Source organism: Pomacea canaliculata, linkage group LG1, assembly GCF_003073045.1.
Source record: "Pomacea canaliculata isolate SZHN2017 linkage group LG1, ASM307304v1, whole genome shotgun sequence".
NCBI lineage: Eukaryota > Metazoa > Mollusca > Gastropoda > Architaenioglossa > Ampullariidae > Pomacea > Pomacea canaliculata.
In genome coordinates, this window is record NC_037590.1 from 30,379,968 (window position 1) to 30,397,684 (window position 17,717).

Genomic DNA, 17,717 nt, shown 5'->3' on the forward strand with positions numbered 1-17,717 from the left:
ACAAGGAAAAGAATCAAGCATACAGCGCAGCCCAAATTTTATTTAGTGAGCACTAAATTGCTTGATGAGACTGGGTGTGATTAGTATTTCTACTGTAAGGGGATTTTACACCGAAATTAGTTTGATTATAGCCTACGAGGCTGGCTGCCTTGCCGTGATGTAGCCTTAGTTGCTGGCTCGACGTAAAACATCAATTACCCCACCCACCCCTTGCCTATAGCCGTTCGGTGTTCCTAGGCTGGCCATGGTTGGTGGTTTGATGGAAAGTGCTTTCACCTAGTAATGATTTCGCACTATGAGGGGTAAGGGAGTGGGGAGGATATCGGATAACACGGGGTAAACTTACGACTCCCGGCTCTACAGACACAGTGTTTCGAAACGAGATCTCAATCCAAGACCTTTGACGGGAGAGGAAACAAGCTAGTACATGTATTTTAACCGCTGACTACGAAGTGCCCCGTGTATCCGCTCAAACCACTTGAGGATAAAACCATTTGAAGATTAGTTATCATGGCGTCCGTAGAAGAGAGTAAAACTCCAGATAATGCAAATGAAGATGGTAATAATGCATCTCGAGCGCCACAAACACAAGTTTCAACTGGAGAAATGTCTAGACCAAATAACTTTCAAAGAATTGCACAAAAAAAGATGCTTGTCAAAAGCTTCCCGAGAAACAAAAAACTCGAAAAATTGGCCGTGTATTCTTCCTGTAAGGTATGGCGATGTTGATGCTTCTTAATCGACAACATCAACATTAAAAAGAATGATTATTTGCATGGTTACTTAATGGGTTGACAAGAGCCCGAGAAAAGTGTAACAGGGTTAATTTCAGTTTAGTTATTCTTGTATTAATGAACTATATAAGCATGACGATTGGCATTTATGTTATTCATGTTATTAGTTAAGCGCCAAGATGATGCTCCTTAGGAGTGCGAGTGTGCGCTTTACAAATTTCGCATTTATTATTATTAAATAATAGCAGTGGTAATATTAATAACTTGAAATCAGTGCAGAGGTTATAATCATACAACATAATCCATAATTCTTATTCTTTTTAGTTATGTATCATCCTTGATACATGAATGTGTACTCATGTGTGTGTGTGCGCGCGCGCTCGTGCAAAATTATCACTTAGTAAAATCGATTTTCTCATTTGTTCTGCTCATTTCCGATTACGATCTCACCTGTAAGGGAGTGATTGTTGTCCGCGCAGAGTCAATAGACCCAAGGCCTTCTATGAAGGCTTTTCTTTAACCTACAAGTTTAACTTACCTATAACCAAATAAAAATTGACTTAAATTCATTATAGGATTGAAGGCGAGCTTTGCAGCCGGGAAGAAATTACATCTAAGTAAGATGCAGTAGCAAATACTGGCAGTCCTATAAAAATGAATGAAATAGAGACTTTGAGGATGGTGTAGGGTTATTTGGTCATTATGTAGAGAATTAACTGTAGTAGGAATGAGTAATTCAGATAGTACTGCCAAGCATTTCTTACTGCAAATGATAATTGAGGTACATAATTTCTGCACAGCTGGAAAATTAGCCTCCTATAGTAAAATTGTTCCCAAAATTATTTTCATGGTTTGGTCATATTAGACTGTGGATGAATCAATAATAAACATGCTCTATGTAGATATACAAAAGAGGCAAAGACAGTAAATTACTGAGGCTTTATTTACCTGTTCATTTTCTGCAGAAGGTAAGTGCATTTGGGTAAAAGATGTATGTTATAAGGATCTGTATGTTTGAAAATTTTTATCAGTTATTTACAGTTGACAGATTTTTAGCTAAAAATCGTTATGACACAACTAACAAGCTTAGAAAAATTCTGAATCTTATCGAAACATTGAAAAATGTTATTTTTTATGTATCTTTAATGTGATAATGGTAGCACATTGGCACTCAATATTTTGTTTCAGTTTGAAGGCTGCAAATGTAACGGCTGGAAAAATCCTAATCCCCCACCTACTCCTCCCCGAGTAGATGTTTCTCAGCCATTAGCTAACCTTACAGACCCCTGCAGAAGTTGCAGTCATGCTTTGGGTAAGCTGTTCTGAGTGCTTTGTATGTAGTGTGCATATGCTTGTTCTTGTGTATATCTTTGTGTACTGTAAGTGTGTGCACACATATTTTGAATGTCATCAAAATCCATTTAATAAATGAATATATGGCATTATTAACTTAATATTATTATCTCAGAGCAAATATGCAACAAATAGTTTTTTTTTGTAAAAGTTCTATAACAACATGTTACATAACATAGTAAAAGAGGGAAGTGATAATATTTATCACTATATCTATCACTGTACTGTTGAGTTGTAGCCATTTGTGCTATTTCATGTACCAGTTTTATCCTGATTTGATTTGCACAGGAGCTCATGTATCACATCTTGAACATGTAGATGAAGAGGAGTTAAATCGTCTGTTGCGAATTGTTGTTGATGTGGAAAACCTTTTCATGTGTGTACATCGTGAAGAAGATGCTGAGACAAAACAAGTGTACTTCTACCTCTTTAAGGTGAGTTTTGCATTCTTGAAAAGTAAGAATGTTTGTGTTAGCGTTTGTGTATTTATGTGTATGTGAAAGATCATGTGATTCAGCAGGTCAGGGACTAGGACAAAAAACTTAAGCATGGAGTTAACCATAATGGTCTCAATAAATTTTACTAGAAAAGAGTAGAATCAGTGGTTTATGGATTTGAAGCATTGTCTTTGTTGTAATAAAAAAAATGCCTTTGGAAATATCTATCTTTTTATTTATGTTTACCTAGAGTAGGGTAGAGTTTAAATTAAGATAATACCCTTTGTGTTGCAGCTGCTGAGAAAATGCATTTTGAACATGAGCACCCCTGTTATTGAAGGACCACTTGGTAACCCACCTTTTGAAAAGCCTAGCATTGCCAAGGTAGATAAATATAATAAATTTGTTCTCCTAAGTGACCATTTCTTACTGTTATTAAGCTGAAAATATTACTGGTAAGTTACCTGTTAACTCTTTACATGTATATTTTTTTAAAAAAGAATTTACTTGGGAGAAGAGTGAGACTTCAAACTGTAAACATTTACTGTCAAGCAGTTGAACTGACAATCACCTTTAACCCATTTTATTCTGCATCCTGTGAGCTCAGAAGATATATGCGATCACACAAATGTAGCAGTTTTGATAAATAACATGTCATGCCAAGAAGTCTGTATTGGATGATTTAAACTGATATTTTTAATTTAAAAGCAGAAATAATTTAAAATGTACCATTACCTTAAATTAAGAATCAGTGTGATTTTAAAAGATAATTTAATTATTAGTACCTGTACCATAACACTCTTAGACATCTAGTTATATGACAGCTTGTTTTGCAGGGTGTGACAAATTTTGTAGTGTACAAGTTTGGACATCTGGCACAGAAGGAGTGGCAGACAATGTACGATCTTGCCAAGATGTTTCTTCACTGCCTGAATCACTGGAAGCTTGAAACACCTGCCAGTCGTGCACAGAGAGCAGGGGCAGATGACATCAATGCTTACAAAGTCAACTACACAAGGTATGTCTATCTTGAATTGTTGCGGAGGCAGAAACCATCAAGTAATTAGTGCTAGAATTTTGAAGAAAGGTGGTTGGCAGTTCTTATTTATTCCCAGAGGAACTGATTTTACTTGCTTTGTTTTTCAGGTGGCTTTGCTATTGCCATGTACCAGCTTTCTGTGACAGTCTTCCTCGTTTTGAGACAACACTAATTTTTGGAAGAACTTTGCTTCGGTCAGTCTTCCAGACAATGCGACGGCAGCTCCTTGACAAGTTCCGTGCAGAGAAAGACAAGATGCCACCAGACAAGAGAACGCTTGTCCTTACCCATTTCCCACGGTGAAAATTATTGATAATCAGCAGAATAACTGTTTTGGAGATAATAGGCCTTATCTCAGGGATGACAGTTTTCAAGTGAGGGTTTGGGTAATAAATGGGCTACAGATGTTTTGACTTTAATGTTGAATGTACACTTGATCATTCAAGATAATAGTGGGAATAGGACAAAGCAGTGACTTTTAGCATTTTTTTTTTTCACTTGAAAGCCTAATCCTCCTTAACGTTGACTTACGATCACTGTAAGGAAACCATGCGAACTGAAATTTAAACCATTGGAACATTAACTTGTTCCAAACCTTAGAACTTTATCAGGAAGTCCATTAACTTTCCATGGGCAAGGATTCACTTTATGTAGAGATTTTTTTTTTTATGGCTTTTAAAATATTGTTTCTTCCTAGATTCCTGTCTTTACTGGAAGAGGAAGTGTATGGGACCAGCTCTCCTATCTGGGATGTTGACTTTTCTCAAAATCCTGCCAATTTACCTCTGTCTCCAACTTCAGGTAACAAATTTCATGTTCAAGTTGTAAATATAAAAAAATAGATAAGTTTCAAAAATTATTATCTTAATGAAACAAAAAACTTCCTTTCTAATTATCCTTCAAAAGCAGGTGTATTCTCAGAAAATCATAGTGGCAGTTTGACTGTCATCTTTGATTGCTTCCTTCAATGTTATTAACTCTGAGGATAAGTAGACCTGTTGGATCCCTACTTTATAGATATGAAAAATGTGGGTGCATAATATCGACAGAATGTAACCTAGTGATAAACTTTTGATATCTCTCCATCCCATTTATACTTAATTCAGCTGTACCTCCTCAGGTACCAGAATGTTAAAAGATGAAAAAGAATTCTTTGCTTTTTTCAGAATTATTGGTGCATTCCTAGTACCTTTTTTTAATATCAAAGTGTCTGGTGGTAAACTGCCTTCTATGACTGCTGCCTTCAGTGTCATCAAATAAAAAGATAATTATAGCCTGTTTTATCTTCACTTTGGAGGCTGAAAAAAGTGTGTGAACAGCATAATGATAATTATTTTTAAAATATCCATTCACCCATTAAATTTTTTATTTCAGCTTTGCCTGGTCAGGCTCCAGGTATGAGTGGTTTGAACCGTTTTAGCAGCACAACTGTCACAACCACCACCAATGGAGAAGGAATGACATCACTGAATATCACTCCAGGTCTGATCTCACCACGCCGCAGCTCGCGATCTCTGGAAGGGGGCGCAGGTGAGTTACTTTTGCATTAAGTCTGTTTGCACATTATTTCATTGCAGAACTTTGACTGTGCAGTTTCAATTAAAGAGCATGAAAGTTTTATAGAAGAGTTTTCATTGTGTAATTGGATTTTCTTGATAATTCATTCATCAAAGCTGCACAAGCCGAGAAACGCAAAGCAGAGGATGATGTGTTGGCAGCAGAAGCAGTAAAACGGAAAGTGACCCGTGTGGAAGGGGACGTACCAACTGAAGTCATAGCAGAGATTCTGGCAATCATTACAGACCCCAATGAAATGATTGGTCCTGATGTAAGCCTTTTTCACTCATTATTTTCCCCATTGTTCTCCCACTAACAAATTTCTTTTTTCAAGACAGACTGTAGCCATATAGTTTCACTAATTATATATCGGTAGTGTCAGGAAAAGCATTGCTAGCATGATCCCCCGATATCATCATTTGTGGAGTCCATTGATTAATGACTTAATCAATTAACCTAAATGAGTCTTGTTGAGCAGTTGCTAGACCATCCCGGCTTAGGGTGCATGGCAAGGGAGTGACAAGTGTTCTGGTCTTCTTGTCGGTGTTACAGTCTTCACTGTTTCCATCCCATGCTGCCCGTGATGAGAGTGCCAGGGTGGAGGAGGACAAGGGCATCATTCAGTTCCATGTCATCAATAACTCCCTCAGCCAGAAGCTCTCCACACAGATCTGCGTGTGGCTGGTGGGCTTGCAAGGAGTTTTCTCCCACCAGTTACCACGCATGCCGAAGGAATATATCACTCGTCTTGTTTTTGACCCGTATGTTAAAAAATGGCTGCCTGTTTGATTTATAGTGACTCTGGGGAATGTATTTAGATATGCATGTATATGTGTATGTATGTGTGAATATATGTGTGTGTGTTACAGAGAGAGAGAGCAAGGAAGCAGAAGCTTTGTGGGGCTTGGCAGAAAATGAGAGAACTTATACTTTAAATGACAGAATGAGATTCTCGTCTTGTTGGTCTGATTGGGTACATGAGATGATTGCTTTGTTATACAGATACTTTAAAACGTTTTTGAACAAGGTATTGATGGAACTGTGTCCTTTTCTTTTGGAGCACTTTTCATGGAAGCTTGATAACAGAATAAAGAGAGAGTCTTATTTTGTTCATTTCTTTTACTTCTTGGTCATTACCAGAAAGCACAAGTGCTTGGCACTGGTTAAAGACAAGAAAGTAATAGGTGGAATCTGCTTTCGTATGTTTCCAACTCAAGGCTTCACAGAGATTGTCTTCTGTGCTGTTACCTCTAATGAACAAGTCAAGGTGGGTAAATCTGCACACTTGTTGGTTTTGCTGTACACTTATTAATGGAACTGTGGCTACACGCTTGTCTCTTTGCTTCCTTTTCTTTAGTCTGGGTGTACCATCTGAAAGGACATAGTCATAATAATAGCAGATACATACATCTGATGTTCAGACACCACAGATGTACCTGTGCTTGCTGTATGTCAGCATGGCAGGGCAGTCTTGTGCCAAGTCATCAGAAAACGTCGGCTGTAGTGATCCATTTGTGGTACTAGGGTGGGGAAGTTTACTTTGTCAAGCTTATCTTTTAGTTTAGACTGCATGTACTTTTTGTTTTTCAGTCCAAACTGCATTACTGTTGAGGTGTGTGCATACCACCTTTGATTGCAGGGTTATGGCACCCATATGATGAATCATCTGAAAGACTATCACATTCAGCATGGCATTCGACATTTTCTCACATTCGCTGATGAATTTGCCATCGGCTATTTCAAGAAGCAGGTATGCTGGAGGACAGTAGTGTAAAAGTATCTGCAGGAACATGCTAATATTTCATAGAGAAGTAGTCAGCATTATATGTGTTCACACAAAACCAGTGAAAAGGACTAACAGTTTTCTTTCAGTTAAAAAAAAAATTATAAAGTGTACATTTGATTTGCAGGTTAATATTTCTAGACTAATGAAATTTGATGGCTTAAAATTTTAGAGTGTTTTTTAAACTTTGAAAAACAAGGAAAAAAATACAAGGTGAAAATGTGATCAAATTTATTATATTTTCATTAAGTACAGACAAACAAATCTTATCTGTATATTTTTAATTTTCTACCTGATTCACTCATGAGCACAAATTCTTGTGCACATTGACCCTGGAGGACCTTGGATTAATAAGCACTAGTATGTTGAATTTCCATTTCCATCACAGACTTTTGTGTGTTAAGGTATTTTGGAAACTAGTAAACTCAAGATGCTGGCATTACAACCCAACCTCCACCCCAAATTAAAAAAAAAAAATTGATATCTGAGTTTTTTTTTCTTTGCTGATTGCAGGGATTTTCGAAAGAGATAAAACTGTCCAAGGCAGCATATCTGGGTTATATCAAAGACTATGAAGGTGCCACACTTATGGGTTGTGAGCTGAACCCTAAAATCAAGTACACAGAGTTTTCACACATCATTAGGAAACAGAAGGAGGTAAAGGGCATCGCAGTACTTGTGCATGAGGTGCATGTTAGTTTCTCTGTGGTTAAGCAGAATGTACACATAATCATTGTGAAGAACAGATGCATTTAAACCACATTACAACAGCAGCAACAGTAATAACATCATGAAGCTGCAGAAAATGAAAGTATTTTTTTGCATGCATCACTCTTTGCTAAGAAACATTTAAGTCTTAAGTAAGAGACATTTGCTGTTTATTTTGACCATGGGCCATGTGCAGATTGTGAAATGTGTGATAGAGCGGAAACAGCAGGAGCTGGACAAGATCTACCTAGGCCTAACCTGCTTCAGAGATGGCGTGAGGCAAATTCCCGTTGAGAGCATCCCTGGCGTTATAGAAGCTGGCTTCAAACAGGAGAAAATGTACTTGTTTGTAATACTTTACTTTGTGTTGACCAAGAGAGAAGTTTTTATCTGTGTTTTCATCCATTGCTCTTGCTGATCTTCCAACTTTTTAATGTATTATTAATTTCTCTCACTGTGATATAGCCTTAGTTGCTGGTATGGCTTACAACACAAACATTATGCTGATCAGCTCCAGGATAATTCTGGCTTTCAAACATTTAGCATGTAGAAATGCTATGGCACTGTTGAGTACAGTGAGAATTTATTTGTTGTCTTCTTGTAAATGTGGTTAGTATGGTATGTGAGCAGTTGAAGGAATATTTTTTATGTTTTGAAGGTTTGCATTATCTGACACACTTGTTTTCATGTAAATCTGTCTGTATGCGGTTGATATTTAATGTTTGTTGCAGCTCTGCATAAAATAATACTAACTCATTGTATGTTGCTGTACATTTCATAGTTACTTTTTCTTTGATTAAAATTTCTTGGGACATCACTGGTTTTTTTGTGAGCAGAAAAGAGCCACCAACAGATCCAGATGTTCTCTACAACTCACTACGTACTGTCCTGCAGCAAGTGAAGGTCTGTATATGATGCTAAAGTCAAAAAATAAATGTGTGAATTGATAGTGCTTTGCATTCAAAATGTGAGATCTTAGATATTGTAAACAGTTTTTTTTTTTTTTGCAGTGAGAAATATCCCATTTCCACCTTACCCCTAATACTGAATGTCTCTGAACTCAAAGCTACTTATTGAATTGGCAGTTTAAAAATCAAAATAAAAAAACCGCAACATATTAGCTAAAACCTCTCACACTACATTGATTTTGTTCAGAACCATGCCAGTGCTTGGCCATTTCTGAGACCAGTAGAGAAGTCGGAGGCTCCAGACTATTATGACCACATTAAGTACCCTATGGGTGAGTTCAGTCATGATAAACTTACATTATGGTGTATACATGCAGACACATTATAAGACAGGAAAATTTATTTAAAACATTATGCTTATAAAATCTTTCTTTTTTTCAAAGATGATGGTTTTTCAAAATTTGTGCTTGTATACATTTGGGTAACTGGATTTTTAAATGTCATAAAATATAATTGAGGCAAATAAAGCTTCTAGGGGTTGAATAAGTTTCATCTTTTTTTTTTCTTTAAATATATTTCCTTCACAGATCTGAAGACTATGTCAGAAAGACTGAAAGCTCGGTATTACTGCCACAAGCGGATCTTCATTGCCGATATGACTCGTATTTTCACCAACTGCCGCCTGTATAATGAACCAGACACGGAGTACTACAAATGTGCCAATGTTGTAGAGCGGTTCTTTTTGAGCAAGATGAAGGAGGCAGGGTTGATGGACAAGTGAACAAAATGTCTTTGTAGCATACAGAGAATGTGGAGGAATGAAAAAAAAACAGTAGTTGATGCAAGCAGTATAGTGAACTTCACTTACTGGAATTTTGTGGAGGTGTCAGTGTACGTTTACTGCAAGTTGTGCACACTAAATGCCATGAAAAATGTACATGCTGCCTTAACGCTGAAAGGGTGGCAGCATTGGCTTCTATGGATGTTTGAACTACATCTCCCTATTAAAAAAAACCAGACAGACCAAATAACTTATCTTGTGCCCTGTTGTGCCCAGAACATAACCCCGACTTTACCGGGATTGTGGCTATAATGTCCATATTGTTTTTCCAATAATACTAAAGTATTTGGTTTTCGGACATGCAGCTATTCTCTGAACTCTCAAAAATTACATTTGTGAAGTCAAGAATCCATGGTAAGACAATGCAGAAAAAGTGTCTGGCAATAGGATGCTATACATTTAAAAGGAACATGAAATTTGGGCAGCATTATTATAATAACATAAGTTATACACCTTCATATGTACATGCGCGTGTGTGTGAAGAGTGAGAAAGAGAATATCTGTACAAGTGTTTATGCATGCAGAACAATAGATCTGTACAAAGTGAATGTATTTAAGTACATGTGATTTCATATTTAGTTTCCTTTGTGGGTTTTTTTTTATGCAAGAAATGTGAGAAATTCCTGCCTTCGCCCCCATCCCCGATATTTTCAATCTTCTCAACCTCCATCGTTCAGCACATTAGTTCTTTTATATAAGTGTCATGTCTGTGAATACATAATTAGCCTTTTATGTCTATAAAAGTATGAGAAAAGTCAAAGTAAACAGCATTGCACCTGGCAAAAGAAGAAAAACAACCTGTGGCTGCTCATTGCTCAGTAGAGGTGTCATCCAAAGGGTGATTAAGAAAATGGAAATTGTTGACAGAAGATAGAAGAGTGAATATTGATCCTGTTCATGTCATTTAATTTAGTTTTGGCATTTTAAGATGGCAAGCATTCTTCATCTCTTTGGGCCTGTCTATCTTCTTTAACGTGGCTTGCTTAGAACTTCTTTCAGTTGCAAGTGGTATTATGCATGCCCATGTTTATGCCAACTCTTAGAGGTAATTTGTTAATAATGGATGATGCAGTCTAATCCCAGTAGTGATCTTGGGTATTCTATGTATCCCTGTGGCTGAGAAGGTTTAAATGTGGTGATGACGGCGGCGATGACGACAAGGTTAGTGGTTGTGGCGAAAATGCCATGGTGGCGACCTTCACATCAGCGGTACGAGTGACGTCACAGGCGCGAGGAAAGTGCTGCGCTGGCTGTCTCGTCCGCCCGCGCGCTCACCCGCCACCTTCTAAACAGGGAGATGAGTCGGCTCCATGCTGCTGCGCATGCCCAGTGATACCCGATACTCCGCGCGGATGGGAGGTCGCCGTGAGCATAGCCCCATCGAACACTCCTCAGGAGGGTTAGTGCCTCTGAAACTTCCAGAACGTAGGGAATGTAATAGCGATGACTGCATTTAAATAAATTCAGAGTTTTTAAAATCGTTGAGAAACAACTATTCGAAGCACGTATTCAGAAAACTATATTTTCTTTCTAACGTAGGTACGCGGGCATGCAACCCCATGTGTGTATCAAAAATACGATAAATGTGTTTGGCTTTAACTTTTTTAAATGTTATTTTCATTTGATGTATATTCAGAAAGTAAGTCCACGGAGTGTTATTATTTAATCTACGTTTGAACGTGGAGAGTAAATAACAGCAAAAAATGGGTAGGAGGGGGAATGGTGTTTTACGCCGAGCCAGCAACTATGAGGTTATATCATGGCAAGGCAGCCAGCCCTGTAAACAGATGCCACATGCAGAGAACAGCGTGCCCGAGACGAGATCCAGGGCAGCAAATCCTCACTGTATTGGTGACGGGAGCCAGTACTTGCACTGAAATGTTAGTGGCCATATACCAAATATATTACTATATTTAAAGAAGAATAACAGGAAATAAGTTTTGGGTTTAAAGTATTCCTAACGCAAAAAGGAATTTTTTTTTCAGTCGCTGGAAGGAATAGATGAGTGACGTTTAATGCCAAAGGTGTGTTTACTGGTCCTGCTAAATGGCAGGTAGGGCAAGTCAAGAATGCCTTTTAAAATACCAGGAACAGGAAAACCTAGCTCGCAGTAAAACTGCGTAAAACATCAGTCACGGATGAATATTTTTAACACCCCGGAACTGATTCGCGGATTCACTTTGCATCATATTCTTCATCTTGTCTTGGCGTTAGCTATTAATTCACCAAACGCTGTGTGAAAACATTCAACGCCTGTTTTCTGTTCTTCCTGCCGTTTCCCCTCGATCATCCTCGGGTGATAAAGAAGAGAGCTCTCAGCCAGGTGCGCCCGCTGTAAGAAGCAGTCACGTGACCAACGCTATATTCTCTTTTCCCATTCTTTCCCCGACCTCTTGCCCTTCATCGTCAGGACCGTAAAGAAAAGAAAAATAAGCTAATAATGTTCGATGTGTACACTATGATGACGTTCCATACACGGAAAACGAAGTTGCCATCTGCAATACAAAAACATGCTGCACGTGCTGTACGCGTATGTGCACGTGCACAATTGAATGAGGTTGACTTAGGAAAAACACGATCGAGCACTCAAACTTAGTTCGCACGTTAGTGTGAGTGCGGGGTCATCAGTTACGATGTAGTACACGTCTGGTTTGCAAAAGTGTATCTGATACACTCATGTTTTGGAACAACTTTCTCATTTCATATAGCAATGTTATTCAACCTACTCTCTCTAAATATAAAGAAGGTACCACAGACATGGGGGCTGAAAATGTGACATTGATGATGAGGAAACAGCTAAAAAAAATAAACAATAACGTGTAAAGTTCTTAAGGTTTCTTATCCAGGATAGGACCTTTCACATCAGCTTCTCGAGAAAAGGGTTCAATAGTTCTATCGATTTCCCATCTTTAAGGTACAGAATTTTGATCGGCATCAGAAGAGGGCAACGAAAGGTATTGCGGAAGCTGCATGGGGACCAGGAGCTGCTGCTGTCTGCATCGGATCGTTCCTCCTGCGCTGTACCTACGCTCGCGCGAAAAACACTCGCATTCACCGAATTCTTGAGCCCGAGGTAACCTACTGGTTGTGCAACTGGCGAACATCGCGTAGTGGCAGCTTGCATCGTTTACAATGTGCTGTTCTCGTATCTTCTCTCTACTCCCAACCCCACCCCACCCTACTTCAACCTCCAACGCCCCAACTCTCGTTCCAAACTCGATTTCCTATCATTTTTTTTTTTTTTTTTGAGAAGAGCGAACGGCTGCAGTCCAAAACTTGACAAGAATGCTTTTTCCCTCTTGGACACCCGTATCCACCTAACAACGGTGAGAACAAACCGGCAAGGTAGAGAATATAGCGACCGCTCCATGGCTGCAGAGAAGAAGAAGACGCTCTTTTGTGCCAGAGATACAGAAGGTGGGTCCTGGAAGCTTCTGCTCGTATCGCCGGCTGCTTGAAGCAGACAGGAGTCCCCTACATGCCAGCCTGCTTCACCTTGAAGAGGGGCCGGTCTGGCTCCTATGACGTATTGCGCGCGCGGCGTAGGTAAAAGAGGTAGGTGAGGCAGTCGCGCGTGTCAGCCTCTGGAGGCGCAGGAAGGGGGAAAGGGGAGGGCAAGGAAAGGGAAGGGGGTCCTCGGATGTTCCTTACAGGCCCTGGCGCAAGCAGTTGGGGAGCTGAGCACCGCGTTAGTAAGGGGGGGCTCATCTGTCTGGTCGTAGCTCATTGAGGCGCTAGGGCCGGTGCTGCGATGGCGTAGTGTGTGGACAGGGAGGAGAGGGAGGAGACAAAACCAGTGAGAGGATGAGCGGCTCTCAGCTTACGGTCCGGTTGTACCGGGACTCCTTCAACACACCCTGGGGCTTCCGCCTTCAGGGTGGAAAGGACTTAGGACAGCCGCTTTCCATCCAGCGGGTGAGTTCTCTTCCTGGTCATAAGTCCATTTTCACTTCACCTGAACACCGGTTGCTTTAATTGCTTGTGTAGCCTCCTTCCGAACCTCCCAACATCGAGATAGATTACCTTCCCTTCCACTACCCTCAACCTTGTAAATTTTTGTTGTTGACTTCCTGTCTGGGTTACCTGATACATCGTTCGCTCCACTCCACTGGAGCATATACTTCTCTCACCTTGCAGTTCCGCTACCTTTGCGCCGGCACTACAGCATGTTACAGCAAGACCGGCTTGTGGAACGTGCTACCTGTACAGATGAAGCAGTTGCCTGCTGCCGGCAAGTCTGCGGGAGGATGGCGCTGTACTGGCACTGGCTTATCTCCCGTCCCCTCTCGCCACTTTGCCACCAACCTTCCGCCACCCCAACCTCCAGTCACCTCCGTCCTCACTCCGCGCTGCACGCCTTTTATAGGTATAGCGCGTGGGTAGATGCTCCGAGTGGTGCATAGTAGATATTTCTTTCACGCTGGCTAAACAGCTGTAGCTTGGGCACATCGTTCTAGGTTCTTGTTACCAAGATTAGCACCAAACACTCCGTAGCGATCATTTCCCCTTCTTTTCTGCCCCCATCCTTCCCCCTTCGCGACGTTGAGTATAACCTTTTCTCTCAAACTTCTTTGATACCTTTTTCTGGACGGGGACAGGTAAGGTGATTTGTCCGGTTCTGAAAGAAAAATAAGTGGTTGCTAATTAGTTTCCTGTATGGACAAATTGTCTAGGTGGGACGACTTACTTATTGTCATTCTGTCCTAGCGTCAACAACGGGATAATGTTCAGTTAGTGGTAGGCCCGAGAAAAAGTCGTGTGAAGGCTTATTCAGGGTTCTTCGAATAGTTTATTACGTTGGTTTTTGTGAACGTAATTACATAGTTTTTTTCTTTGAACCCTGACCGTTCTGCTTTGATCAGATCGACGTCGTTGAAAACAATTTTCTTGTGGTAACGTGCGCTTTTGTGGGTTGTTTCTCACGAACATTTCACAGTTATCACAGGACTGGTAAAAAGGCACGGATCTGCCGGTCCAGATAATGTTTATCTCTTACGCGAAGAACTCTTTCCGTGGTGCAGTGGATGTTATCAGCTCTGCGGCAGGCCCCTTGTATACTGCGTAGATTTTTGCCCGGCCATGCTGCCGACCGTAATGGAAGAAACGAGACCCTTGTTGCTCTCCCTGACTCTCCAGGCTGCACGTGCATGAAGAATTTTGACCAGCATTGTATGCCGATACGTTATGCTTAGCAATCTAACCTTTCATCAAGGTGAACGCGTCTCCTAAGGTTTTGCTAGTCATCGCGTTTTCTGGAAGACACCGGCTGCTGGCGGATTTCCTCTCTAGCTCGGTCATGACCTTGAAGTCGCGAGGAATGAAAGTCCTTAGTATTATTTTTTTCTTTTAAAAATTTGTATGAAATATTTTCCCCACGAGTAGCACCTCCCTGCCCCTCCTTCAAATACGTTAATAATTGTAATAATAAGTTTATTGTGGAGTACAATCTTGCAGTCGTATCTGAGCACTCTCGCCCACGCTCTCGCCCACAGCTTCTTTGCTTGCTCGTGCGTTTAACGTTGCTCTGCTAAATAAACGTATAACCAATTTATACAAAAAATCACCAGTGGCATTATAAAATGTCAAATGTACACATGTTTGATTAAGTACTCACACAGAAGCTGGGGTTGTTTTTTTTTTAAAGATATGTTTTTTCTTGAAATTCGAAGAAGCACTCACCCCAGCTGGCCGTTAGCTTGCACTGTTGACAGAACTATTTTTTTTTATACAAAATGATAGTTGACATGTTTAAAACAAAAATTAAGTAGTAGTAAATAATGTTTGTAGCACACAAAGCCCTAAACGTATTTTAGTATATGAAATCTCTTGGCGATGGAATTTAATCTCTCTCTCTGCGCGCACGCATGTATGTAGACCATTTTATTCGTCCATACCATGCACGCGCCAACTTGATATATCGATACCTTCCTACATAATACCTACTACATAGATTTTCATTATAATACTTTCGTTAACTTGAATGAGGGAGGAAAAACAAAACCCGCTTCTACTGATAGCACAAGCAGTTTATGGCTATTTTCTTCTTTCTGCTGCCAAAAATTAATTTTAATCTCATCTACACTTTATATTAGAATGCCTTTCTACAAGATTTTTGTGCAGTGCGTTTATGTGACTTCTTTTTTTCCCCCCAAAATGCGCCTGACATCTGGCGCCACAAAAGAAGTTTAAAAAAAAATTCTAACATTCTCAGTTCATTCTGGTTCGGCACTGCACTGAAACGTTCGCTACACACGTGCAGTGACTAGCATGCTAAATCTAGCCGATATCTGAGCCACGAGCTGCCTTTAACCTTTGTACTTTCCATATTTAACCGAACCATTCCTCCAAGCCCTTTCCTCCCGAAGCTTATCTTTGACCTGCCGTAAACTTGAGTCTAAGAGCTTTTCATTCCCCACGCCCCCGTGCCGGCAAAAGTCTAAATATGTCACATGTAAGTGTGAAGAGTTTAAAATTAGTTGAATTAAGGCCAGTTTTCTTGTGTTTGAAGAATGTTGTCTATAAATTGTTATTCAGGTTAATTAATTTTAACTTAAACTAATGCTAGTTGCTGTGCATTGAAACTATGTTCTCAAATGTTTTTAGTAATTATAGCACCCCTACAGAATGTTCAAACGTTTGGACGAGTTAGATTATGCAAAATGAAATCTAAAAAGTTATCAGAATTAACATGGATTGTATATACGTTTATATAGGGCAAAAAAAAAAAAAATAAATAAATAAAAAGACAGAATTTTTGGCACGTTCTGTGATGGACTGGACTGGCATGTCATCTGCTTCTTTGCTTCCGGGGCTGGCTCAAGAATGAGCGCAGTGAAAGGTTTTTCCAGGATTATTATTACCAGATGAAAGAACGTATATAGTGCCTACCTAAAGTGTGCCCAGAAGCAAAGATCTTAGGTGGATTTACAATATTCTAGATTTTTTCCTGCCTCACCAAATTCGCATGTTATGCATATATATATATAAAACTAACTACGCGAAGCGATGCGGCCATAGCGAATCTTGGCAAAGCCAAACCTCTCACGTCTCGTTTGTTAGACGCTGTCGTCTGCACAACAAGGCTGCGAAATCATTTACGTAGAAACAGTTGCTGGGTTGGTTGCATGGCTATATCACCGCGACGCAGAAACGGCGAAGAAGGGGCGGGTAGAAACGCACACCTGTTTACTGTGGTAAGAGGCACTGTCGATGTTTTTACGTGTTTACATTTGATTTGAAGTATGTGACGTTGAAGTCTGTGCATTTAAAAAAGAAATATATTACAACACGGCATCGCCGTTCTTTCGGTCCCAGATATTTTTTTTAAAAAAAAGAGAAGAAGAAATGGATTGATAGTGTACTTGCCGCATTTTATTTCAACAGTTTCATACTTTAGCACATAGCTATGAGCTAGTACAATATTATACGACACAGACGTAGGAATGCAGATTATCTCCCTCTATCATTGCTTAAAGAACGAACGAATGTCATTACTCATCCTTTTAATGACGGAAATTACACTCGCAAAACATATTCATTGATTAACGTTGGGCCATTCGTCTCAAATTTCAGACATCGTTAATTCACTGGGATATGTTCCTCGCTACTCACGTATCAAAAATTTTTGTTTTCTTCTTTGCAAGATAGCTCTCGAACGCTAACATTAATTAGTTACCGTAACTTTCGGTTAAACCGCACTGGTTTATAATCCGCAAATGTATACAACTTGGAAGCTGCATCATTAGGAATTGGGGGCAGAGAGTTTTCATTTCTGTCTTCAGGAATTTCTGCTCGCACCACATTTCTGTGGCAGGGTAACAGACTCTGAGAGATTTTCCAGGTGTGCGGAAACCATCCCTCTCCCAACTCCTATCAAGCTTTTAAAAAGTTAACCACCTGGATGCCTTTAACATGCCCGAACCCTCCTCTTAATTTTCTTAATGATCCGCACTTGTGCACCATATGATATGATGATGCTTTTGTGTTGTTCCTCGTTTATTCCTTTCCTTATGTGCCTTAAGGTTTTTAAAGATGTGTTTTCCCGCTGTTTAATTCAATTGCAGATGCGTTTAAAATAGCTTGTTTAGGCTAGCCTTTCGGGCTAAAATAATGTTTGGTCGCTCTACAGCACTTTAAACTGTTTTCGTAGGATCAGTGGGCTTAACGAGTCTCGCAAACGTAACTAAAAGCACTGATACTCAAAGGTCTACAGGCTACAGGGAGCTCTTGTGAACAGTTTTATTGCTTGTTAAGGAGAAAGCAATGCTTGATACTGAAACTTTTAAAGGGTCAGAAAAATCAGCACAGCTCATTACAGTAGCTTCGGTTTCCTTGAAAGCCACGTGTCAGCGAGTGGA

General features: G+C 39.8%; 2 protein-coding genes across 8 annotated transcripts in view; both read left to right on the plus strand.

Annotated features, from left to right (window-relative positions):
- The first annotated feature begins 469 nt into the window (after nucleotides 1-469).
- LOC112569735 (histone acetyltransferase KAT2A-like) lies at nucleotides 470-9,939 on the plus strand. Its single transcript, XM_025247606.1, has 17 exons — nucleotides 470-714; nucleotides 1,923-2,046; nucleotides 2,376-2,521; nucleotides 2,819-2,908; nucleotides 3,361-3,542; nucleotides 3,671-3,862; nucleotides 4,261-4,364; nucleotides 4,938-5,093; nucleotides 5,237-5,391; nucleotides 5,673-5,881; nucleotides 6,261-6,387; nucleotides 6,760-6,870; nucleotides 7,417-7,560; nucleotides 7,808-7,950; nucleotides 8,448-8,514; nucleotides 8,767-8,851; nucleotides 9,107-9,939. Exons 1-17 carry the CDS (start codon nucleotides 511-513, stop codon nucleotides 9,298-9,300), a joined length of 2,433 nt encoding a protein of 810 aa, XP_025103391.1. The 5' UTR covers nucleotides 470-510; the 3' UTR covers nucleotides 9,301-9,939.
- A 3,082-nt stretch (nucleotides 9,940-13,021) lies between these two features.
- Nucleotides 13,022-17,717, plus strand: part of LOC112561831 (putative uncharacterized protein DDB_G0291608) — a 28,683-nt gene continuing 23,987 nt past the window's right edge. For 4 of the 7 annotated variants that reach the window (XM_025234636.1, XM_025234599.1, XM_025234628.1 and 1 more), the window contains exon 1: nucleotides 13,022-13,275. In XM_025234636.1, the coding sequence (XP_025090421.1) occupies nucleotides 13,165-13,275 (111 nt within the window). In that variant the 5' untranslated portion in view covers nucleotides 13,022-13,164. Of the gene's footprint in view, nucleotides 13,276-16,417; nucleotides 16,554-17,717 lie in introns of those variants that run through there. The other 3 variants (XM_025234645.1, XM_025234654.1, XM_025234619.1) reach the window with 3 other exon arrangements.